The sequence below is a fragment of the Melospiza georgiana genome, chromosome 3, assembly GCF_028018845.1.
Source record: "Melospiza georgiana isolate bMelGeo1 chromosome 3, bMelGeo1.pri, whole genome shotgun sequence".
NCBI classification, from domain to species: domain Eukaryota; kingdom Metazoa; phylum Chordata; class Aves; order Passeriformes; family Passerellidae; genus Melospiza; species Melospiza georgiana.
The window spans coordinates 88118956-88144761 of NC_080432.1; the positions used below are offsets into that span (position 1 = coordinate 88118956).

At 37.5% G+C, this 25806-nt stretch overlaps 1 protein-coding gene across 5 annotated transcripts in view; it reads left to right on the forward strand.

Annotated features, from left to right (window-relative positions):
- Positions 1-22482, forward strand: part of SMC6 (structural maintenance of chromosomes 6) — a 37583-nt gene extending 15101 nt beyond the window's left edge. For all 5 annotated transcript variants that reach the window (XM_058020111.1, XM_058020112.1, XM_058020113.1 and 2 more), the window contains 20 exons: positions 2586-2687; positions 2876-2995; positions 3083-3178; positions 4335-4481; positions 4841-4929; positions 5451-5615; positions 6302-6480; positions 7551-7752; positions 7867-7981; positions 9313-9473; positions 10473-10608; positions 11559-11639; positions 12268-12438; positions 14531-14668; positions 15400-15545; positions 16206-16331; positions 16998-17103; positions 18887-19039; positions 20725-20822; positions 22040-22482. In XM_058020111.1, the coding sequence (XP_057876094.1) occupies positions 2586-2687; positions 2876-2995; positions 3083-3178; positions 4335-4481; positions 4841-4929; positions 5451-5615; positions 6302-6480; positions 7551-7752; positions 7867-7981; positions 9313-9473; positions 10473-10608; positions 11559-11639; positions 12268-12438; positions 14531-14668; positions 15400-15545; positions 16206-16331; positions 16998-17103; positions 18887-19039; positions 20725-20822; positions 22040-22148 (2640 nt within the window). In that variant the 3' untranslated portion in view covers positions 22149-22482. The remainder of the gene's footprint in view (positions 1-2585; positions 2688-2875; positions 2996-3082; positions 3179-4334; positions 4482-4840; positions 4930-5450; positions 5616-6301; positions 6481-7550; positions 7753-7866; positions 7982-9312; positions 9474-10472; positions 10609-11558; positions 11640-12267; positions 12439-14530; positions 14669-15399; positions 15546-16205; positions 16332-16997; positions 17104-18886; positions 19040-20724; positions 20823-22039) is intronic.
- Positions 22483-25806: the final 3324 nt, after the last annotated feature.

A 25806-nucleotide genomic window follows, 5' to 3' on the forward strand; every position in this document is an offset into this window, starting at 1 on the left:
AAAAAAAAAAAAAAAGAGAGGGATGAGATAAAATTTGTGTGATAACTGAAGTGAAAGCTGGAAGGAGAGAGAGAGAGAAAGAAAGTGAAGCAAAATAAAAGATGCAAAGGGAATCATTCACCACCTCCTATTGGTAGACTGAGGCCCAGCCAGTGCCCAAGCAAAAGACGGCTACTCCCCCTAAACCCTCTCTTACCTGTTTTCATTACTGAGCATGGCTGTGCTGGTTTGGGCTGGGTTAGGATTAATTTTCTTCATGGCAGCTTGTACAGGGCTACTTAGTGGGTTTGTGAGTTTATAATGGGGAGAGGTATTCCTTGTTGCTGTTTGGGTAACTGCTGAGCAAGCCTTACACAGTCAAGGCTTTTTCCTCTTCTTTTTCCACCCCACCAGCAAGGAGGCTGGGGGTGCACAAGGCTTTGGGAGGGGTCACACCAGGACAGATGGCCCCAGCTGACAAAAGGGATATCCCAGACCATGTGGCATCATGCTGAGCATACAGAGCTTGGGGAAGAATGGGGAATTGGGGGATGTTTTGAATGATGCATTTGTCTTCCAAGTCACCATTAGGCATGATGGAGCCCTGTTTTCCTGGGGATGGCTGAACACCTGCCTGCCCCAGGAAATGGTGAAGGAATTCCTTGTTTTGCTTGGCTTGCATGTGCAGCTTTTGCTGGTTTGAACTATTTTTGTCTTATCCCATGTGTTTCTTGCTTATACTTTTCTGATTCTCTTCCCTCTCACACCCCAGGGGAAAGTGAGTAAGTGGCTGGGGCTAAACCATCACAATGACATTTTCTGAGGTGGCAGATCTTGTTGGCTGCTTGGAATCATTTGCCTGTTTGTATACCTCCCCAACTTCTTGCACACCCAGCTGGTCTATTCACTGAGAGGGCAGAGTGAGAAAAAGGAGGCTTCTGTGCAACAGCTAACATATGAGTGTGTAATCAGTATTTTTTTTTGATCACATATCTAAAACAAAACACCATAATAGTTCCTGTAAAGAAATTTAAGTCCACCCCAACCAGAGCCAGTGCACTATCTGATTGCACCAATTATCCACTTGCACAAACAATGTTTTTGAAGATCCTTCTCTCTAAAGAGATGGATAAATTTAAATTTTAGGGCTCTGCTGAGTTAGTTCATTATTCAGAAGTAGCCCTATGGGAAATGAGTGTTCTAAGTCACCTGCAGAACCACTGGCACAGGTATCAGCAAAAGCAGGTTTAATATTAAAGTGAAAGTGTGGCTAGGTTTGTTGGCAAGGTTCACTCTCCTACTTACATAGATGCACAAGAGGAAAATTGGACTAAAACCTGAAATTACTAAATCTAAAACCAAAATCAACATAAATTATCTATATGGAGGTTGGAATGGGAAAAAGGTATGGATAAAAAGGAGTAAAGGAGACCTTCCCATTAAGTCCCAAGGTTCAGAATGGATCCCCTTGCCAAACCTAGCTCTGGACTTGACCATGCTTCAGGCCTAAAGGTTTTGACACTGCATTAATTTGACAGTACTTAATTAGTAGCCTGTTTTAAACAATTTGACAGATGATTCTTAGAGAGTTTACAATACTACAGTGGTAACTCACTCATAGGCCTAATTTTCTTACTAATCTGAGTACTTCAGAATCTTAAAAAACATTCATAATACAGTTGCTATACCAGATGCACATGTCTACATATGCAGACCTAAAGACTGTGTACAAGTTGTATACCTGTGAAAGATTCCCCTGCAACTCAGAGAAAGTACTCATGTCAAATGCCTTTGGATCTTCTCAGAGGATGAAGACTGATCCTTGAGGAGTGGGGGTATCAGCCCAGGCTCTGTCAGCTTCTGGCAGCTGTTCTCCAAGTAAACGTGAGGGTTCTCTGGCTCACAGTGGTGTCTCACTCAGAGAGAGATGCTATAAACGTGAGGGTTCTCTGGCTCACAGTGGTGTCTCACTCAGAGAGAGGTGCTATAAACGTGAGGGTTCTCTGGCTCACAGTGGTGTCTCACTCAGAGAGAGGTGCTATAAACGTGAGGGCTCTCTGGCTCACAGTGGTGTCTCACTCAGAGAGAGGTGCTGCCACAGCCCACTGTGGTCCAGGAGAGCTCAGGGGGTCTCACTTGTGACCTTTGTTCATAGGGTCACAAGAGGGTGGGCTTTAGTCATAGTAATTTTTCACCCTGACCACAATCCAAGTCAGTAACTTTCTGTGACAATTCAATAACAAAAATGTTGTTCTATTTGGGTTTTTCGTCAGGCAAGAAAAACAAGTTTCAAAGGCTCTTCATTTAGAAAGAGGAGCTTGTCAGACAGTGTAAGTTCCTGAGAGTAGAGAGTGTTTCTAATAAACTCAGGAGGGGCTGATCCTAGCTTCTGTTCATCAGGGCTGGGGCTAACAAACATTTCAAATACCACATTGTGGCCTGAGGAGGGGTGGAAGTTGTACCACCACAACCTGACCAGTTTTTTCACTTTGGATATCATTAAGCATGCAGGGATCTTGGGATGACTGGTCATTCTGTCATAATTATTGAAGGTCCACTTAGATAGGGTGCTGATCTCACATCTGCATCTTTTTATTCCTTTTTAGTTTTTTATGAAGGCAACTCAGCTGGAACAAATGAAAGAAGATTATTCATTTATTGGAAAAACTAAAAAAAATACCCGTGTTCAGATAGAACAAGGAGAAGAGGTATGTAAAAGTTAAAGTAATTATTAGGACAGATCTGAGCAGTGAAGGAAGTACAGGAGTTAAACTGCGTAGTTTGGTTTTATTAGATCTCAGTGACATTAAATTTCAAAAACCCAAATATTTCCAAAATTTCATGTTATATCACAGCTTTTCACAGTCATGATTGAACCCCTATTTTCTTTTTTAAGCGTCTTGAAGAACTTAAGCAGCTTTATTTGGAAAAGAAGGAATCTTTCAAAAGCATCACGTTTGTGAGTGACATGCAAACTCGTCTCAAAGATTTGAAACATCAAATGGCGTGGGCAGTGGTAAATGTCTTGCTAAAATATGTTTGTTCATGTGAAATGTGCTTCATTCCCAGTCTCCTGTGCATATGCTAATATGGGCTTCTTTAGGTGAGTGAGATGGAAAAAGAAGTAGAGCTGCTCAAAGAAGGTGTCAGAGCTGAAGAAGGAAATACAGAGCTCCTTCAGAAGGTTGAAGAATGCCAGGTAGGTGTATGGTCTAAACCGTATAGCACTCTAGCTGTAGTCACCCCCCAAGTCAGAGATCTGTTGTGAAGGTTTTCGTGGGTATCATTGGCTTTAGAAAAGAGCAATGATTTCAGGAGACATCTGGAAGTTTTGGGATGGTTCTTAAGACTTCTGTAGGTAGCAAGATAAAATAATTTTGTCATACATTCTGATTTGCATATGAAACACATTTTGTGCAGAGAATCTGGCATCATTATTTTGAATCTATAATCATAGAATAGTTTGCGTGGGAAGAGACCATGAAGATCATCCAGTTCCAACCCCCCTGCCACGGGCAGGGACACCTTCCAATGGATCAGGCTGGTCAAAGCCCCATCCCACCTGGCACTGAGCACTGCCAGGTATGGGGCATCCACAGCTTCTCTGGGCAGCCTGTGACATTGCCTCATCACCCCCTCAATAAAGAATTAATTCCATATAGCTAATCTAAATTTTTGTCTAAATAATTTTCTTTCAGTTCAAACCCATTATTCCTTGTCATATCAATACAGAAAATGAAGAATCCCTCTCCAGCTTCCTTCGCCACCCTTCAGATACCAAAAGGCTGCTATGAGGTCTTCATGCGACCTCCACTTCTCCAGGCTGAACAGCCCCAGAACTTCTCAGTCTATTAAAAGTCCTCCAAACTGTCCTTGTTAGCACTTATTTTCCTTTAAAAAAAAAAAAAATATTTTATGGTTTTTTATGGTTTTTTTCCTTTATTTTAAAAAGTACGTGTTTCACAATTTCACATTTTTTGGTTTCTGGTCAGCATGTCTATGTAGCAATGAAGGAACACTGTCTAGACACTGGTTTCATTTTTTTGGGTGTCATGGTACTTGACCTTATTGTATTAAAAGTCCTGTGGTTGAGTAAACATTGAGATAGGAAAAAAGTTTGCTATCTCTGTCACAGATTTGGTAGCCTGTTGATTTCCCAAGAATGAACATTTTTGAGTTTTCATCTTAGCGTATCCATGGTGGCAATGTCTTGCTCTTTTTTTTGAAACCCAACAGAATTTAAACAATTGAAATGTGTCTGATGGATTCTTTTGAGAGATATTTGTCTTGTAACATTAAGATGTTTTGAAGAAAATTTTGTTCCATTATGACTTTTGTTGTTTTTTTCACCAAAGGAAAAAGTGAATGAAGCAGAAAAAAAGTACAAAGCAATACAAGACAAATTGATAACAGTAAGTGAAGAAGCACAAGGCCTTCATCCTCAGTGTATTTCTTTGAAGGCTGAAGTGCAGGCAAAAAGAAAAGCAGTCAATGAAGCTGAGGTAGGCAAAAAAACGCTTTCAAAGTTCATACCAATTTAAAGCAATAAACTTATCCATGCTCTGCCCATCTCTAATTCTACACCTGTATCTTGGCTTCTTAAGTCCATGGTGAATTCAGAACAGGTGCAATTTCCTGCCTGACTGGCAAATAGTGTCTGTTCAGGAGCTCTGGTGTTTATGCCTTTACATAGTTACTAAACAGTGTTAAGCTTAGGTCAAAATAAATAAATAGATGTAATTTCTGAAAATCAAGTTATGTTTGTCTGATTTGCTGCAGTTCTGTATTTACTCAAAACTGTACTTCTTTCAGAAATTATTTCTTCTATTTCATAAACCACTGTATCCTGTTTCCTTGATAGATCATTTATAATCGCTCCAAAACGGAGTTAAAACGTCTGGAAAAAGACAGGGAACAGCTCCATAAGCAAATTGAAGAACTGAAAAGCTGGTAAATATGGTGTATATTTATTAAGATATAGTTGGAAAAGAAGTAAGCTTTTCTGATTACTGAGAAAACCTGCAGCAATAGAAAATATTTATTTAGTCTTTAGCAGGGTCCAGTTAAATACCTGAATATTTCTGATCCTGCTCCTTTACATACCAAGATTTTGACTAAAAGGTCAAAAGAAGAGGCAACTGGGTCGCAAAAGTGGCGTTTTTGTTTGTTTTGGGGTTGTCTTGGTTTGGTTTGGTTTTGGTGATAATAGATATTCCTTACCTTTCCATGATAGTGCAAAACCAATATGTCTTAAACCAATTGCAATAGGAATGTAACTGGGGGGAGTTACATGTGATTAGAAATCTAAAAAAAAAATTAAAATTGGCATTATTGCTATGTATATCTTGCAGCTTAACAGAATCTTAAATGTAACTGATGAGTAAATCATCTCTACACTACAAATAATGAAATTCATGTCACTTTTAAATCATCGATATGGTTTTAAAATATGGACCTATGTTCTTTTCTAGTGCTAATCAGGTTTCAGAGCCTGAGAAATTGGAAAGAGAGAGGAGAATTGCATACTTAAGGGAACAGTTGAAGGCATTCCATGATGAAGAAGTAATGATTGGTCAGCAGTTGGATCAGTTTCAGCAGGCTATATCTAAGTGTAGGGAAGATCATTCTAGACTCAGGTAAGTTACGCTTTTTGAATGTAATCGTTTGCCTCTGTTTCAAGTTAGAGGGAATCCCTTCTTCTATGTATCCCTTCTAATGTACCTGTGATCCCTGAGGTATTAGACTCCAGTTTATTTTTCACGTTATAAGAGAATAGATACACATAGGAGTAATTGCTGCTTCTATAGCTAAGGCAATTCACAGAGGCTTTGAGGCAAAGAGGTTCAAATACGAATTTAGCCCATACCCAAGATAGAAAAAACAAAGCACTCTGGCTTTGATTTGAAAAGATGAACTTTTATTGTCCTAAAGGATTTGAGAATTGTTCCTTATTGCACCTGGTGTATTAATGTAAATGGCTCTTATCAATTATTGCAACCAAGGCTTACTCTATGTTTTGTTGAAGATCTTTGAAGACAGTGAAATTGAAAAAGATAATTAGAAATAAAATAAATTAATTATAATTAGTTAGAAATAAAAAAGTATTGTAGAACTGTTGCAAAGTAGTATTTTTCTCTCTTGCTTTTTTTTTTCTCACGTTTCTTGAAACTATAAAAATCTTACAGCATGTGTGTACCTAGCTTTACATTGAGCTACTGATACCTTGATACACAATCCTATTAGCAATTGAAAAACAAGGCTTTATAATTATTTTAGTGCAATTTAGGTTCTATAACTACTGAAAAAAAATCTGTTTTCTTAGGAGAGAAAGCAGTGAAGTGCAGCAAGCACTGGATGCCCACCAGAAACAGCTGAGAGACCTGAAAGACAGTAAAACAAATGCTTTGAAAAGATTTGGACCATATGTACCAGCATTTCTTGAAGCAGTTGAAGTAGCCCATAAACAAGGACAATTTAGAAAGAAACCTCTTGGACCTTTAGGTGAGAACAATTTCTGAAACATACTTTCTCATGGGATATTTTTGTATGGCTGCTAATCTAAGTAGTGGTCTTTTAGAAATCTTTATTCTTTATGGAACTTCAGATATATCTTTTTCTTCTGTACTTCCTGGACTAAAGGTTTTACCCTGGTAGATTATCTTTTGCTTCTGTTATGCACTCACATACATCTACTGGCTTTCCTCATTTTCCAGCCATTTTTGTTGAGATATTTTACAATGGTAAACTTCCAATGCATCCCTCCAACTCCCCCACATCCTTAAGGCATCAGAGAACTGTGCTTTGCCTGCTTGTTCCTCAGTGGATAGCACTGTCCAGATCATGGACAGATTTTGTTCAAAATGTCCAGTGGCTGACTTGTGGGTTTCTCAAACGTAAGATGTTTGGAAGGAACAGGTCAGACAGACACAAATGAGATTCTCTTGGAAAGCTGGCTTTTATTTGTCTTCTGTCCAGCTCTGACAATGGCTGTTATTTTCAGTTTGTGAATGGGAGGAAAGGTTTCAGCATATTCTGGATGTAAAGTACGTGGCATTTACTGCAGGGTAAGAGAATATGTGCCACTGAAGGCAGGTGATATAATGGAAATCTTGGTGTTTGTTTAATTTGCAGTATAGCTGTTCCACTGCCATCATCCTTAAAGCGATAAATTGTTGATTAGCTGTCTTTGCCTTGATATATTTCTGCTAAGCTTTCAGAAAATTGGTACCCTAATGGAAGAAAATACAGGCCTCCAACTATGTGTAGGTGTCTCTAGGCAGAGAAATTATATGTTTGTTGAGTCTTTTAACTTTTAGTCAACCTCTTAAATTTTTTTTTCTACCTATAAGAAAAGTTTATTTTAGACTTAAAAAAAGGTAGGTCTGTTGTAGAGTCTTTTAACTTTTAGCCAACTTCTTAATTTTTTTTTCTACCTGTAAAAAAGGTTTATTTTAGACTCGTTTAAAAACCTGAAATACAACAAAACAAGAACCTTGAGTGGTAAAAATGCTCTACTGAACATTTTCTCATGGAACACAGCACCTAAAGCCTTGCTTCTTATGTTTATTTAGGTGCTTTGATTCATCCAAAAGATCCTGAACTGATCTTGGCTATTGAATGCTGTTTAAAAAGCTCTCTTCAGGCATTTTGCTGTGATAATCACAGCGATGAAAGAACTCTTCAGTCACTGATGTCAAAATATTATCCATGTGGACATAGACCTCAGATAATTGTAAATAAATTTCAAAATAAAATTTATGATACTAGTCAGAGGTAAGTATGTTGTAAATTTTATTTCTTAGCCTTGATGGTTGAAAAGAACTATTTGTATTTTTTTTTTAAGAATCTCATGGGAGTTTTATGAATGTTTTTTTTTCTTTTCTTCAGAGCTGTTCATCATCCAGAATTCCCAACAGTTCTGACAGCATTGGAAATAGAAAATCCAGTGGTTGCCAATTGTTTGATTGATATGAGGGGTATAGAAACAGTCCTGCTGATTAAAGTAAGCTTTATGCTCCCTGTTGATCTTTAAAGAAAGAGCATGGAGCATTTGTGGTGTCTTCACTGGTAGTGTCTGTAATGAATAAAAGAGGTCGAGGAAGTTCTGCTCCCCTCTCTGGAGCCCCATGTGTTTCAGGACTTTCCCTGTTTGTTTCTGGGTTGTTTGCCACTACCTTTCTGGGCCTCTAAGTGGTGTAATTTCCCAGTCTAAATAGTCCACGTGTGGGTAGTCAGCCTCATAAGTGCTGGCTCTGTCTCATGTCTCTCTGTTACTTGGTGGGTTCAGGATGTGCCGCTTTTGGGTAGTCTGGGAGTTAGCAAAATTTCCAAGCTGCCCCTACCAGTTGTACCTTGAAGCTGGTAGCTAAGTTTTCTGGCACTATCTGATTTCTGATCTTAATTGATTTTTGATACTCTGTTAGTACTGAAGGTACCAGCTCCTGCAGATAAGATTACAGATAAAGTATTCAAATAAAAAAATAAGGCGTATATTTTTATTTAGAGAAGGCAGGATATTCTCTAAGTAAGCAAAACTAATGATCCTTACTTTTTGTGAATTTTATTTTTCTCCAAAATCTTTTGTCCCAGTTTATCCTCTGACGTTCTTACTGGGGAGAGGGGGTTCATGCTCTGTCTGAGGCAGAGCTGACTGTTTACCAAGCATGGCTGTCACTGAGTGGGTTATATAACAGCTGAATTTTGTAGGCTTTTGTCATGGCAGGAATATTGGGACTCTTCTTCCCCCTCTGCCTGAACTAATCAGTGATTTTCATAACATTATTACCTTTGAGCCCTACCTGAGTAATTTCAACTGAATCTGAAAGAAGTATCCTGTGGAAAAATTAATACATTGGAATAGATAACATGGTTGCCTTGAAAAATGGCACTTAGTCTGGCACTGTCAATGTTGGGATTTTTTACCAACATCTTTCCCTGAACTTTAATCAAATCTTGTTTGATGTCCTTTATCCCTTGCTTTAGAAGCTTCTTTCCTCTATGTTTTTTTACTTTTGATAGTTGAATATATCTGTGCATAGTGACCTTCTGGATAGGGATTTTTTCCCCCAAGGCAAATTATAAGGGACTGATTAGATTACAGAATTCACAAATAAATGACCAATTAAACTTAGTGGGTTCTTGAGAATGTTTTACTCAACTAAGAAAAGTAGATTCTTGATGTTATAGATAATATTCACATTCTTTCATTAATGTATTTCTTTTCATTAAGAATTGAAATTATTTCTGGGTGAAAACATCTGGACAACTTTTAAACTCTTCTCTTTAATTATGGTTGCATTTCTGCTGGTGTTATAAGGGCATTTTGTTTTTCAGGATAGCCGTAGGGCTCGTGAGATAATGCAGTGCAATCGGCCCCCGAGAAACTGTAGAGAAGCTTTCACTGCTGAAGGTGATCAAGTATTTGAACGACGCTATTACTCTTCCAGTTTTGTCAGACCCAAGTTCCTAAGTCAAGATGTTGAGGCAGAAATCAGGTTAGTATCTTTTAACACATTTGTAGAAAGTGCACTTGTTGGTATGAACAGTGGAATTGCATATTTGTCTATTTGCATGTACACTACTCTCTAATCTCCTCCATTTTCTTTCTGATATTTATACTTCCTTTCTGAGAATTCTAGAAAATCTCTTCATTTCAGTGCCTTTTTGTGATAGGAACAAACCTGCATTGTATTTAGTTGTCTTTCAGCTTGTGGCATGTAGATAGATCTTACCCACCAAGCAGGGATTTTCTTTGCTTAGTACTCCAGGAAATTCAGCTACCTTCTTTTGTATTCTTGGTCAAAAAGAGTATGGAGTCAAGGCTGTTTCTTAAAGATATAATACTTGAACAGAGATGTTGTAGTTTACTGCAAGGGAGGCCTGACTATTCAAACCAAAGTTGTTAGCACACATCCTCCTGTTGGTTTCAAACTTTGCACCTGTGTTTCCTCAGGCTTTTGACTTCATTCATGGTAGGTATCTCTGAGAATTCCCTCACCTTTTATATTTTTAGGGGTTTTTTCTCTCATTGCTTTCAAAATGGTAGTTGAAAAAGCAAAATATACTTCAACGATTACAAACTCTTGCTGTCACCAAGGAAATTTGTGACAATAGAATACTTTCATTTTGAGGCTCAGATTATATTAGAGACATATTAGGCAATTTTAGTATTAATAGCTGATAGTATAAACTGAATTGAATGTTGAAATTCATTTTTATAAACTCAGAAGTTTTAAATGTGTCAGTTACTTGTAGTTTGTTCATGTCAATATATAATGAATTTCACTCAGAAATTATTTTAACTTTCAAAGTGTTACAGGCATTCCATCACCAATTTTGCTATGGGGGAATGATGTAGGCTAGTTAAAAAGAAGTGCATTTTTACCCTTTGTCTTGTAATGCATTTAATTTTTTTTTTGTGTATTTCTGTATATGTGTGTCACATATAATATCTGTGTAGTATGTAACATCTCAATATCACTTTGTTCATAAAGTCACTTGAATAAGGAAATTGAAAACAAACGGGCACAGTTGACAGCCTCTCAGCAACGCTTACATTCCATTGAAAATGAGATCAGGCAGAATGAAGATCATCTCTATGGTCATCGGCGACACCAAAAACAGCTACAGGTAAAAATGGGTACAGTGTTAGTTTTTAGAAGCTCCTCAGTCTTTTCCTATTTCATTTTGACTTCTGCAATCTGTCTGGAGTGCCAGATAGTTTTTAATTTTTCTCCTTACTTTTCTACTTTTCTTGTTTGCTTTCTTTCTTTTTTTTTTCTTTTTTTTTTTTTTTTTTTTTGTTATATGCTCTTACAATTGAGGACAGAATGATAGAGGCCACATCAATCGTTACACATGCTGTTGTTTCTGTTTGGTATCTTTCCCCACCTTGTGCTAAATCTTACAAATTTATACTGCTATTTTTGACACTAGTAGTAAGTTGTTGCACAGAAAAGACACTTGCATCATATAATGCTTTTCTCTCCTTTATTTCTGTTGTGCCTTGCTTCTTCATTCCCAGAATCTTATCTTCATGCTCTTCTGGTATATTCTTAACCAATCTTGACATGCTGAATATTTCTTCTTTAAGTTCTCTTCATTTTAATTTCTTTATAAACTATTTTACAGCTGTCAGCCTCCTTTCTGTGGTCTCTAGTACTTCTAGGTAGGATATATATTTTTGGTGGCCTATGGTGCTCCTGGTAGGCAGTGTAAGCTAATACATATGATATAAGTTTATATTCAGTAAATAATAAGTAAGAAGCAGCAGAAAAAACCCTAGCATGCAGTCTGAAATGCTGAAGATAAATTCTTGGAGAAAAAATAAAGTGTATTTTATTAAATTGTCATATTATGGAAATATGGTAACTTAATGAATTAAAGCACATGACTTTCAGAACAAGTTATATCTCATGAAAATGAATTCCACAGGTGGGTGTGAAGAGTTGTGTATCTTGTTAGTCACTAACAAAGCTAAAAAATAAAAGTATCCTCTTTCCTGTGATGACTTAAGTAAACAAATGTGAACTTTTCTCTTTAGTTAAGCTTCAGAACATGTATTTTCTTTTTCTTCCCAGGCAAAAATAAAAACAGCAAATGCAGAGATAGCAGATCTTGAAAATGTGGAAGAGCACCAGTCAGCGGACATCCATATATTAGTAAGAACAGATTATGCAATTATGTCTCATTAGCATATGGATAATGTCTTTTAATGTTGGCAGTACTTTGAAATAAGCAAAGCTGGATTGTGAGGAATGGAATGCTTGCCATAATTCTAAACATTTCTGTAAATGGAGGGATTTTATTTATTTTTGGTGATTTAGTTTTTTTCCCCAGGTTTTGCAATATTTTTCTTTTTGAATCAGAAAGTATTTATGATGATAATTTAGGAATGATGTTATTTTCTAGGAGACAACAACAATTCACTTACTCTTCCTGCATTGCATTGTGTATTGGATGTATATTGGCCACAGATCCAGAGGGAAGTTACCTTGTTCTTTTCAGTCTTTTCATCACAACTCCGAATAAAATCCTCTTAATTTTCAGTCACATAAATGTGAAGTTCCACTTTTATTTTGCACTTTGATTTAGTGGTCTCCTACAAGGTCTGTAAGTCTCTTCCTTTGGGCTTTAATGACACTTACATTGAGCTGCTCCTATTCTTATTAGGGTTACAGAGAACTTCATGTAATACTGTACCCTGATAGTGATAGTTAAAAAAATCTGGTACAGTAGTTTACAAATGTGTCTCTTTTTATTATTCTTAACTTTAATACCTTTTGACAGCAAGAAGAAGCTGAAGAAAATAAGGGTAGGATAGAATCTGTGAAACAAGACATGCAGCTACAAAGCAGAGAAATGGAAGAACTGAAAAATAATCTCCAAGCAGCTGAAAAAAAATTAGAAGAGGTGAAAGAAAAAATTCTTCAAGTGGAAGAAATTGCTGGCCCAATTAAGGTAACAATAATTTTATATTGTATTTTTGATTTGTTCTATTTGTGCGTCAAGGGGAATGAGGTTAAGAAGAGGTGAGGCAGGAGAAGAGAACTTGTTGTTGCCTGTTATACTTAAGGTCTACCTAGAAGATGGAAATGGAGCATTCCATCTGGAACATGTTGGGAAATGAGCTTGGCAGTATTTTAAAAGTGATGATGATTGTTATGTGTAGAAACTGTAGTGTTTTATGTTTAAAGAGAGTTCATTTCCAGGTATCTTTAGTCATGGAGTAAAAAGGCAGGAAAACCAGTTTCCTTGACTTTCCTTTCTCGTGCATCACATTTTTTGTTTTGTTTCTAAGAAACCTTGGCTAAGAATGTTCATAGCTATTAATTTCTCAAAATATCATTTGAAGTTCTATATGAATTGGTTGTTATTTTATGAAGTTACATAATCACAGAAGGTACCAGCATATAGTTTCAATTATTCAAGACTACAGAAGGCACCTGGAAATAGCAGAAAAATACCAAGACTTAAGACAAATAGCAGAATGGTGACATGCAAAATTTGATATTGGCAAATGGAAGGCAATCTCACTTTGGCAAAAAGAACTTACGGTTTGAAAATAGGAAACAGAAATAAGAATTCAGGACATTTATAGTACTGTAAACTTGTAGAAGGATGAAATAAAAAAAACTTAAAAGATCACTATGGCAATCTCTTATGTGTTTCATTTAAACTGTAAATTGCTGTATAGTCAGCCCAAATTAAAAGAGCAAACAAAAAGAGTAAGAAAACAGGGCAGCAAAGCAATAGATAAATGTGTTAGTTCTAATGTATCTAATATGGAATATTATCTATTTTAAAAGAACCACTCTGTATGGAAAGAGAAGAGATTTATTCAGAATATGAAAACATTTCTTGTTATTTAGAGTACTGAATGCAGTTGAGGGAAGCGGTGAAATTCTTGAAGAGGTTTTAAAATCAGATGTGTTGTTAAGTGTTCTACAGTTCTTTAATTAACTGTTGATATGTAGCAAGTTTTGGTTTTAAGATATAATTGGAAAAAAGTAAGAACATATTGTTGTTGATGGTTGGTTTTCTTGTTTATTGTTCTGGGAGTTTTGAGTTGTTTCTTGGTTTTTTTCTGTTTGGTTTGGTGTTTTTATTTTTGTTAAGACAAGCCATCTAGTTGACAGGGATGAAGAAGAAAATGTGTCCTAATTTATGTCATTCTTTATACCTCTTTGCTTCTCTGGAAAGATATGTCACTTCAATGGTATCAGTACATACATAGACTAGAGGTTTCTGGTGAAGGGTCTGGAGCACAGTTCCTGTGAGGAGCAGCTGAGGGAGCTTTGGCTGTTTAGCCTGGAGAAAAGGAGCTTCAAGGGGGACCTTAGCAGTCTCTACAACCACCTAAAAGGAGGTTGTAGTGGGGTGGGGCTCAGTCTCTTCTCCTGGGTAACAAGTGACAGAAGGAGAGGAAATGGCTTCACATTGCACCCCAGGGGAGGTTTAGTTTAGACATGAGGAGAAAAAATTTGATGGAAAGGGTTGTAACCCATTGGAACAAACTGCCCAGACAAGTGGTGGAATCACTATCCCTGGAAGTGTATGCTGTTGTACTGCAGGATGTGGTTTAGTGGTGTGTATGGTGGGGGTTTTGGGTTGATGGTTGTACTTAATGTTCTCAAAGGTTCCAGCCTTAACTATGCTATGAGTCTATGATTGTGTATTACAGCTATAGCAGGATACTGAATTTCCACACAGAAATGCAGTTCTGACTGATATCACACAGGCATCTGAAGTTCCAGATAGAATGTAGTGTAAAAAATAAATGCATTTTTTTGAGCTTTAGGAGAAAGCGTAGCTTTTTTTAAAGATTAAAACATCACCTCAAGATATAATTCCTAAAATCATTGCATGTATTTGTTCCTTGTCGGAATTGAACATAGACTTTCTCATAAGCTCCTGTTAGAGCTCCGAGACTCTAGAAGCAGTGTTACTGAAACCAAAATAAGTTAGAACAACCTCTGAGAAGTCAGTAAACGCTAGAGAGATTCTCAGGAATCTACCCCAAACAGCTCACATCGTGATTTGTTCCAAACAGGCTGAATTAAACCAGGCTGAGTCAGAAGTGGAAAACAGTAAACGCCATTTGCAGCACTATGAGGAGAAACAGAGAGAACACGTGGCTTGCATAAATAAGCACAAAAATTTACTAGTTTCCAAAGAAAAGGAATTAGAGGTATGTGTGGTGGGGTTTTTTTTAGCTATTGAAGTCAGATGGTCATGATTCTTCTAATATTTAATCATAAATCATTCTACTTGTATAACATGCAGACCATATTAATATACTCAGCTGCACTGAGTATTCTCTCAGCTATGTCCTACACTGACTGTCTAAAGCAAGTAAAGGAATTTTGTGTAAGTGAATTGAGACCTTTTTTTTTCTGATAGGACACCAGTTCTCTCTTGACAGAGAAATTAAGAGTTCATCCATCTAGGAACATTTCTTCCATGTTTTGCAATAAGAAGATTAAAATTACTTAAAATTTGTGGCTTAAGTTAAATTGAATAATACTGTTTTGGTTTCTTGGGTGGTAGGGTTTTCCTTGTACAGGCCCCATATCTGGTCTTACCTAATCGAGCCTTATTAAATAACTCTGAAATCACATCCATAAAGACTTTTGGAAGACTGCCCTATTTAAATATGGTGATTTTGGTTCCTTATTTGTCTGCATTAGTTAAATAACTGTGATTGTATTAAAAATCTTGGATACAGTTCTTGGCACTGAAATAACTACTCATGTATAAATGTTGTCAATAAAATTGTTAACTGGGTTTGCTGTAATGAAAACAGAAAGAACACAAAAATATTGTTCTTGCTTGGAGTTTGTAGCATAAAATACTTGTCGGGAAGGGTAAACAGATTTTTGAAAAATGTGACAATTGTTTGAGTTTCAAACATTCCTTCAGGAAAAAACAGCAAAAGCAAGGCAAATCTTCTCAGAGCCCATCAGGGTCAGCAGAACTGTTAAAAGTCTTGATGCAGAAATGAATCGCTTGAGAGAGAAGATAAATTTAGAAAGCAGTCACCGTGGAAACAGAGAAGAAATAATCCAGTAAGTCATCTTTACTGTCTAAAACAGTTCAGGTGGGATGGAAAAGAAAGGGGAAAGAAGAGTTTTCTTACTGACTCACTATGTGTTTATGTGTGTTTTTACTACTCAAGCCATCTATGAAGCTGTAGAAACGTTTTGTACTCATTCTCCCAGGCTTAAGAGTCCTGAAACACCTTCCAGTGGTTTTTCAGCAGCATGTGTGCTACATATATGATGTTACCAATAATCAGACACTCTCTTAATGTTTTGAAGTATCCCGGTTACAACAACACGAATTTAACTCGCCACATTGTTTTGTGATGCATTGAGGATTAAGCATAATTGTAGTTTGAGTAACTAATGCACAAGCTGGGAAGCTCCTTGAGTGTATTTCAAGGAAGCACTCCCCTCAGATATTCTTGACCGTGGAGAAACCAGTCATTCATTCTCCCTGGTGAAAGAATTTATTTTCAGAAGAATTCAAAATAGAATTAAGATTTAATTTTTGTCTACATTTCCTTGTGAACAGTGTCTTACTTATCACATGCATTTAGCTTTCACATAAATTCTCACAAGAATGTTTTCATTTGAATATTTTGGTTATCAAAATTATTTTCAGCATTTAAAACAATTGCTCAGTTTTAATGTAATGCATATTGCTCCAAACCTTGCTCCTAACAGGCAGTTTCAGCATGCAAAGGAAAGGTACGAGGATGCCAGCAATAAAGTAAAGAACTTACGGAGATTTATTGGGGTGCTGGATGAAGTGATGGCCGAGAGGCTCAAAGTGTATCGGCAGTTCTTAAGGTGAGATTGAGACAGTGTTCACAGCAATCTTTTTAACCTGTAATTGCTACCACTTTCAAGCTTATTGTGCCTGAGAGTTTAGAGGCAGCCTGGACTGACAGCTGGAAGGGCAGTGAGATAGTGGAGCCTGTATTTTGTTTCATCCCAAAGACCTCAACTGTGATGACTTCATCCAAGGCAGTTCTGTTTGAATGCTGGTTGTGGTCTGTAAAATGTTAACAACATACTAGGACTTGAAATAATCTGGGCTGTCAGTCATTTTTATTGATTATAATCACTAGTGCTGAGCTCCTATAATTTCATTTTAGGCCAAATGATTCGCCTCTGCTCTGTGCTGAAAATTTTGAAACTCTTGATTCAGATTCTATAATTCGACAGCTTTTTCTCCATTAATCTGTGTACACCTCTTCTTTTTTGCTTCAGTCCCTTAATATCTTGTGCCTATCCATGAGGATTTTTGTTGTTTCCTTTCTTCAAAAGGATTCTCTCCAGTATGTCTAATGTTGCCCGCTTGAGAGTGCAGTTGATTTTTGGGGGAATACTGTTATTGGAGGAGGGCTTAATACTTAATGATGTGGAACTGTTGATGAAAATCTGTTGTACATGAAAATCGCTTTTCATGTATTTAAAAACTTGCTCCCCTAATGTTTGTTTTCTTGATTTAAGGAGCCTTTCTATGCGATGCAAACTCCACTTTGAGCATTTATTACGTGTTCGAGGTTGCTCTGGACATATAATGTTTGATCACAAGAATGAGACACTTTCCATAACAGTAAGTTATTTTATATTTCTTCAGTTACTATAATATATAATGAATTATTATCTATTTTAGTCTCAGATACTAGAAATGCATTGCAAATGATAGCATAAATTGTTTTTCCCTTTGCAAAAGGTGATACACGAAGTTGTAATGTTATACATATTCTGATCAAGTAATCAATTTAATCATATAAAAGAGGTAGTTATGATTACAAGTAGAAAATTGTGAAGTATAAGGTGTAGAAATGTTAGGAGTGTTGTGCTTGAAATATGCAGCAAGAAATTGCTGGACTTTTATGTTCTGGTTAGGAAACTATGGAGATTGTCATGCATACCAGTTATGCTGCTTGGAAATCCCCTACCCTTCCCATCTTGGTTTGAATATTGCAGTCAGTAGGCCTCAGTAGAGATGACCAATGATTGTTTTAGGACAAGAATGCTGATGAAGTTATATAACTAACAAAACCAGTCATTGCAAAGGTTAAATTTAAGAGTGGGCATATAAAGCATGCATAGTATGTAAAAGAACTTATGTAACAATGATTGAGCAGAAAAAGCATGTAAAAATGGCTGGATTTTGTCTGTGGAGCGGGACACACGTTGGAGGAGTTTCCAAAAGCCTCAGTGAAGAAGTGTCTGCTTAATCACAACAAATAGGTGTTGAGTAAGTTTCTTTAGTCCCATTTGGTGACAGTAGGATGTTATTGAAAACAAGCAAGGACAGAAAACTTTGCTATTTTAAATGGTTGCTAGATCACAAGGAATAAATGTAAATTTGTCATCCAGTCTTTCCAAATAACTCATTCCTGGATCATTGATAGGAAGTTCAGCAGTATTTGTGTGGTTCTTAATGGCTCTGGTTGTTATTTAAACAACTTAATGCAGGTAAACTTTGGTGGGTTTTTTTCTGTGTATCTTTTAACATACATCCCAAAAAGTTCTATCATGGATTTATTTACTTTTGTTTCTGTGGCAAACTTCAGACTTAGGGATTAAGGGGAAAAATGTGCAGTGACAACATAAATATATGTCACAGTCCTAATGAGACAGGTGAAGCACATGTATCTGAAGAACTAAAATCAGTCCATAAAATATGAGGTCTTTACTTGGCTTTATCAGAATATATTTTTTCAATGGCTGATGTGTCACATATCTCACAAAAGAGATCTGTATTTAGTCAAGGAATATAAGTTGCAAAAAGCAAACAATTCCCTGCAAAAAAAGATTCCACTTCAAAAGAATCCTTATTTGCCTGCTTAACTTGTTAAAGGCAATGCAGTTAGCAGGGCAAGAAAATGCCCAAGTTTCATCTTAGAGAAGGAGCACCACAAGATGTCATCATAATCAATGTAACCAAATGGCTGTTCACAATGTTTCCTGTATTCCATGTAAAGAATCCCTTCCTCATTTAAAATTCTTCTGTAAATCAATTACCTGTTCTTTTATTGTATCTGGTAACCATGGGAGTCTACTCTTATGTAAACATTTATTGTTGACATTTATTCAACACCGTGTAACAGCTATTAGAAATAGAGATTTGAATAACAAAACTCTGGCAGAGTCATTTAATCTGTTCAGTGTGTATGACTGTGATTGAAGAAATTGCAGTGTTCTTAGAAATGTGTTACTAAATGGTTAGGGGCCATCCCATTCTAGAATGGCAGTTGCAGTGAAATGCAGAAAAGTGTTTTCAAGTGATCTCTGTTCATGTATAATGTGTTTGCTGTTAAAATTATGGTTCTGTTAGTATGTCTTCATCTCAGATTTAAAAACTGGTCCACTATTTTTATTTCAAGGTTCAGCCTCGAGAGGAAGAAAGAGCTGCCCGTAGTGATCTGAGATCCTTATCAGGAGGTGAACGTTCCTTCTCCACAGTTTGTTTCATTCTTTCTCTGTGGAACATTTCTGAATCTCCTTTCAGATGCATGGATGAATTTGATGTCTACATGGTATATAGTTTAAACTTAAACTATATCTTCCATTCTGATTTGTGTAAATTAGTAAAATAGTTGGGTTGTTACTTGTACTTGATTAAATTTAAAACCACTATGGTTGACTGCAAATTATAAAAAGCTCCCATACCAAAATCAAAATCCCCCAAAACAAAATTTGTTAGTGATCTTGTATACTTTGTTTGATGAGTTTTGAAGCTTATTGTGTTTCTGAAGTTGGTATCCAGAAATATGAGCCTTTCTGTTAATTTACGTGCTCAAACCATTGTTCAGCACAAAAATAATAAATCAGCTGGTACTGTGTTGTCAGAGGTTGACTCTGCAGATTGCTGGGACATTCTGGTCTTGACATGTGCTTTGATTTCTGCCAATTTTGAGGTCAGAGTGGGTTTTTTTCAGAGCAAATGTAGCAATTGGGTTCACTGTTGCTACTCATTTTATAGAAACTCATACTTCAGCTAGGAGCATCTTGCAAGATGCTGGAATGCAGAATAATGAACAATAAATACTAATGTTGGTAAAACTGATAAATCGTATTTTTGTGCACAACTTCTGTGGGCAGACCACTAACCCATTTTGAAATTTACTTTCTTTTTTTTTAAGATTTATTTCCTATTTATTAAATATGCAGGGTGGTATGAGTGAGAAAATATTTACTTCTGTGAGACAAAGATTTGATACTGCCTTATTTAATTTTGTCTCAGTGTCCCTTCCTCATCAATCATTTATTTACTAGGAATCACTTAGAGGGAGCAAAGATAATGCAGTTTCTATTAAAGAATTTTAAAAAGGACAGTACGCATCTAAGGTAGTGAAACAGTCGTTTTTCAGACAACTTTCAAATCTTAGGTTCTCTTGTAAAAGTTAGTTGTGGAGAAGTTTGTCCATCTTTTCAGAAAAGGATGGATACTCAGAACTGTAGGCCTTGCAAAGAGCTTGCATGTCATCTATTCCATAAATTATTGCAAACAATTTGTCTTTCCACCCCAATGCCAGTAATGCAGCCTTACTGTCCACACGTTCTGTAGTCTTGGTGTAGTCACAGAGGCCCACCACTTGAGGACTCCATGGTGTGTTTTCATGGGAGACCTGTGCTTCCAAGAGGAGCAGGGCACAGCAGTAGAGCTTGGTTGGTCCCTCCTAGTAACAGCTTCCTATTGTGCATCCTTTTCACTAAGCCTAATGCATGAGGTTCCATTCAAAATAGTAATAGTGATATTAACAATAATAATCCTAATAAAAACAAGCTCCATAATATCATAGGTTTCATGGGACCCTTAAATCCTTTCAGGTGATTTTTCAGGCAGGATTTTACAGGAAACATTATTCAGCTAAAGTACAGTTCATCTCAGCATACCAATAAAGTAAGAAGTACATCAAAGTATGTATGTACATCAAAGATAATAGAAAAACACTGTAATTAGATGAATGTGTGTTGTTTCTAATAGAAGCTTTCCATTGCCCATGTATGCTAAAAAGTACAGTCTAAGAATTTCCCAGGCTTTTAGATTTTTACCCAAATGTTTCTCCAGGTTTTCTTAGTTTTTATTAGTCTTACTTAAATATTTTCTTTAGCTAGCCTTGACTGTATAGCAATTAATTCTGCTAGGTTTTCTAGAATCATGCTTTCTAATGTATTTTTTACTGTCAGTACCACTACATGACAAATCTTTTGTCTTTAGGATATGGTTAACAGAAGAATTGCCATCGACATGATTCTGGAGAGGGCTGATTTTCAGCCCTATCGACAGTTCATTTTGTTCACCCCCCTGAGCATGAGGTAATACTCTTGTGGTTTATCTCAGGATAGAAAAATTGCAAGGAGTGAAAGTTGAAAAAATTGAATGTGAGGAGAAAGAAATTTCGCTGTTTGTCACAGTAGAACATAAAAATTGAAGCAGTTCTGTGAATTTAAAGGGTTTTTTTAACATAATGGTAATTCAATGGGACTTGGAACAGTTTATCTGAAATAACAACTTTTAGAAATGTTTTATTTTGTCAAACAGGCTCTTCTTAGCCTAGCTTTGTATGTCCCTCTCCTGTCCCAAAAATAGCAAAAGAAGGAATTTTTCAGTTAGTGCTATACTACTTTAAAGGGGTTTGTCATTTGAGTTGATTTCATTTTCTGGGTTTTAATGTTGCTGATCTAGAGAGTCATAGCTTACACCATCTTTTAAATTTGTCATCTAGTGGTTCAGAATTCTTTCAAAACCTCTGTGTAAAGGTAGAGCCATTCCCAGTTTAAGGGGACAGTCATGTCTTTAACCTGGTGCAGCCAGCTGCTCTCTATTAACCCAGTGTAACTAGTGAAGCCTGGGAGGGTAATTAAAGCAGTCTTCAAAAAGAAGTTGATTTATTGCTAATTGTCTTCCCTCACTAAAGTATATAAAAAGCAGAGTAGTGGTATCTGTTGTTATTTCAGTGGAAATGCTTTTGTGGAGATTTTCTGAAACTAGTAAACACACAGGATTTTTTTGTATACTCACTGTTTACATTGTTCCGTGTTTCATGTTCAGCAAATGTTAAATTTAAGAAAAATATGGGGGCAACTTCAGGAAAAATCCATTTAGAATAATCAGTAGAAAAGCCTGTGTGAATTTATGTTTAGTAAATTAGCTCATTCTTGGTATGTTGGGATTGATTACATGTGTATAGTGTGTGCTACTTCAGTATCTGTAAGGCAAATCCTTACTTGTATTTCATTTGTTCATTTGGAGGTTTTGGTAAAAGAACCTCTTCTCTAGTTAAGGCAGTCTTAATTGTTAGAAATCACATGATTGAAATGAGTGTTTGTCTTTACCTCAAGATTTTATTCAACTCGGGCCCAGGATCAGTTCAGTGAACCCTAAACTTCACCTTATGTTACTGTTTTTTAAAACTGTCAAAGAAAAAAGATGGAGTTATTTAAAGGAAAATACGTAATTTAAAGAATCAAATGGAAGTACTAAAATTCTTGGAGAAGAAACACTGTTTAAATGATGCATCCTTTATTTTTAGTTCTCTGCCTACGAGTCCCCATATTCACATCCTCCGTATGCCAGACCCTCCAAGAGACCAAAGAGCACTGACTTTCCAAAATAGGAATGACAGAGATGAAGATCAATAAGTATCTCTTTATGAATATGGTATTATATTGAGGACAAATGTGTAATAATATATGTAAAAGTATTGCTTCCTGATTCTGAAAAAGATGTTAAATTGTTAGATACTCTCAGGAAGATATTTCTGTATTGTTATTAATTATTTTTTAAAGGATTACTGTGTGTACACAGAAGAAGAATAAGCACAGTTTGGATAAGGAGAAAATTTTGAATGTTCTGTTGATATTTTTAGCTACCAGTTGTAGAATTTTTTATCTGTTGTTCTCATTTTTCTTCTGAAAATATTGAAATATATTTTGTATAACTAAATAATATTTTAATAAACTGTTTGAACTGTTACTTGTGGTAATGTTTTAGTGTCTCTACACACTTAAAATCAGCATTAAGTTACAAATACTGTTTTCTTCCTAGCTATGCTTTATTTCTTAAATGTGCGTTAATATGTGCAGTAAAATATGTTTCAGTTATTTTCCAGTGAAACCACCCACAGTAGCTGAATATGAGCAACTATTAGAATTTACACTTTCATAAAGAGAAAAAGGAATATTTTATATGTAGTATATTATCTTGGTGGGAAAATAGTTCTCTCATTCCTTTCTTAATGGGTTTGAGTGTCTTTGGACATGAGCTTCTAAAACCCAGCAAGCTGTGTCTTTATAAACCTAGATTCTTAATTCCAGTGAACTGGTTCTTACACACTCTTGAGTTTCCAGGTACAGAATAAATCTCCAAATATTAATTTTATTATAATACATTACAGAGACACAAGTCTTTCCAATATATAGGAATGAAGTAGAATAAGAATTTTGGGAAGTAATACTTTAACTTTTCTACAGCATTGTAGAGCTGTGTTTTGTTGGGTCTGCCTGCCCTCTCTCCCCTTCCACATTTCCCTGGGACCAGAGTACTTAAACTTGATTTGTTTAGATATTGCAAGCATTTACTGGGGATAAGAGGAAGAAAGAAGAAGCAGATTTTTCAAACTCATTCAAATTAACCTGTTTTTCTTGTCCTGTTCTTTTTTTTCTCCAGGAACTTGAAATTTTTGGCAACTCTTCAAAAAAAACCCCACTTTTTAGAGTTCAGCTGCATTTCTTTTTTGTTGTTTTGGGGGATTTTTTGTTGTTGATGTTACATGGTTACAGGAGCCATTGAGACTACTCAGAGAACAACAATCAGCAGTTTCTGCACTTTCTTACTGAATAGCAGTTCCTCAATAAAACCTTATTACAGTGTAAGTTTTAACTTGACTTGGTAGCGTAATTTGTTTTCAGTCGCAGCACGGTATTAAACTTGTAGGTTTCTTTAAAATATAGAAGCTAGGTAGGAAATCCACCTTAGAGAATCATGGATCCATAAAAAATGCTGATTTGTAAGGGACCCACCAGCTGACTTCTGGCAACTTGACCCTTGTTTGTTTGTATGTCCCTTGATTCTTTCTTAGAGGCTTGCAACTGTGCCATTTCCAACTATGGGCTCCATCCCTGACTTACAGTGCCACCCCGGCCACTACTGCCCTGCCCATCCCTCCTGAAAAGCCTGTAACAATCCAACAGGGCACTCCAGTCACAGGACTACGCCCACAGTTCCACGTATGCCAGTGATACCAAATGTCTGCGATTGGGCCAAAGGCTTGAGATGGTCTTGTTCCTCATGCTATGTGCATTACATTCAGCTGTGGTGCTTTGCAGCCAACAAACCTGAAGGAGGTGGAGGGATCCCATTAGTTTTCTCTGAGAAACCCCTCCATTCCATCACTCCCCACTGGCAAACCTGGTTTTGTCCTTCCTCCTTCCAAGCTGGTTTAAATTTCTGTCAATGAGCCCTGCTGGTTCCTGTGCTAGAGCTCTTTCCCCTGCTGAGATAGGTAAATCTCATCAGGTGTCAGTAGAGCAGGTGTTCAATAGATCGTCCCATGGTAAAAAAAAAAGGTTTTTTTGCTTACACCAGCCTTGGAGCCATGTGTTGACCTGGTGGATCTGCCTATTCCTGTCAATATTATTCCTTGTTACCAAAACAATTATGGAAACTATGTGTGCTCCTGATCCTTCAGCCTTCAACTCAAGCCCTGAAGTCTCTTTTGATTGTCCTTGGAATTCCCTTTGTTTTTTCGTCATTGCTGGCTTGAACGACCAATAGTGGATAGTAATCAGAGGGCCTTACTAGACTGGAGAGTTTTCCAGTAATTTCTCTTATGCATGCCCCTGGGAGCCAGCAGAATTCGCCATAAGGTGGGTCTGGTATGCATGTCAGGCCCTCCCTCACGTCCCTCCTCTTAAAGGGAGTTTGCTATTACTGCTGCCCTTTTGCTCTTATCAGAGGAGGTCTTGATGCAGGCTACAGGAGGTGTTGCTTTAGGAGGCCCCTCTGTCCCAATAGAACCTTCGCCCACCTCATTGTCTAGCCTTGTTCCAGAGCCTCATACCTGTTGTAGAAGGTTCCAGTCCTACTTGTTTTCAGGAGGAGGAGGAGGAGGAACCTCCTCCCAGTATGTGGAGTGACCTGCTGCCAGCCTTCATCTTGAGCAGACCCTTGACTAAAACACCCTTGACTAATTACCCTGCAGGGTTCTGAGTCCACCTGCTTCTCCACTACAATGGAGGGTTGAGACTCCTGGGAGTCTTGATACTGTGACCTCTCTGTAAATAACTTACCTGGTGCTTGTTCACTGGAACACCACATAGCCTGTTCACTTCCTCCTGAAGCCCCTCCACCTGGCAACAGCTCCTCAAGCATAGCACACCCTCTCCAAAATAACTTTTTGTCAGTCCCAGCCTCTCAGAGAGGCATCAGGCACCCCTGTGACCTGCACAGCCACCTGTGCCCTCAGCACACCCCGCTGTCCAGAGGCCTCTGGCACAGCTTCAGGGATCCAGCAGCTGCAGGGGAGCAAGCTCTACACCGTCATCCATAACTGGGGAAGCTTCCACTGCTACACAGATACAGCTGGGGCTGAAGGGAGCTTTCTGTGCTCTTCTTCAGGCCCTGAGGCCGTTTGCCTCTCCTGGCAGACTTCAGACAGCCCAGGGTAATGGGCAGACTCCCGGCACTGTGAGGAGGTTACTGACAAACAGGACCAGGCTTTGTTAATGTGCATGCTGCAAGAGACAGCAGCCATGGATTGAAGTGGGGAGGTTCTGCCTGAGCAAACCAGGAGGGATTGTTCATGATGAAGGTAAGAGGCATTTGAGCATGTTACACAAGCAGGCTGTGAAATCTCTGTCCTTGGAAGTTTTTGGAGTCTATTGAATAGACTCCTGCATCTCCTTCAAGCAGGGAGCTGGGAAAGAGATCTATGAAGGTCCTTGCCCATCTGAACAATTCTATAATTCCATAATTCAAGGTACTTACACCTTTAGGACTATGTGAAGTGCATGCTTGGCAAAACTTGTCTGGAACCAGCAGGTTGAGGGAGGTGATTCTACTGCTCTGCTGTTGTGACATCCTGCATGGAGTACTGCCCCCAGGTCTGGGGTCCTCAGCTCTGGAAGAGCATGGACCTGTTGGAGCAGGATCAGAGGAGGCCACAAAGATGCTCAGAGGGCTGGAGAACCTCTGCTATGGAGACAAATGAGATTTTCATCTATTGAGTCCAGAGAAGGCTCCAGAAAGACATCGTGGCACCTTCCAGTACTTAAAGGGGCTATAAGAGAACTGGAGAAG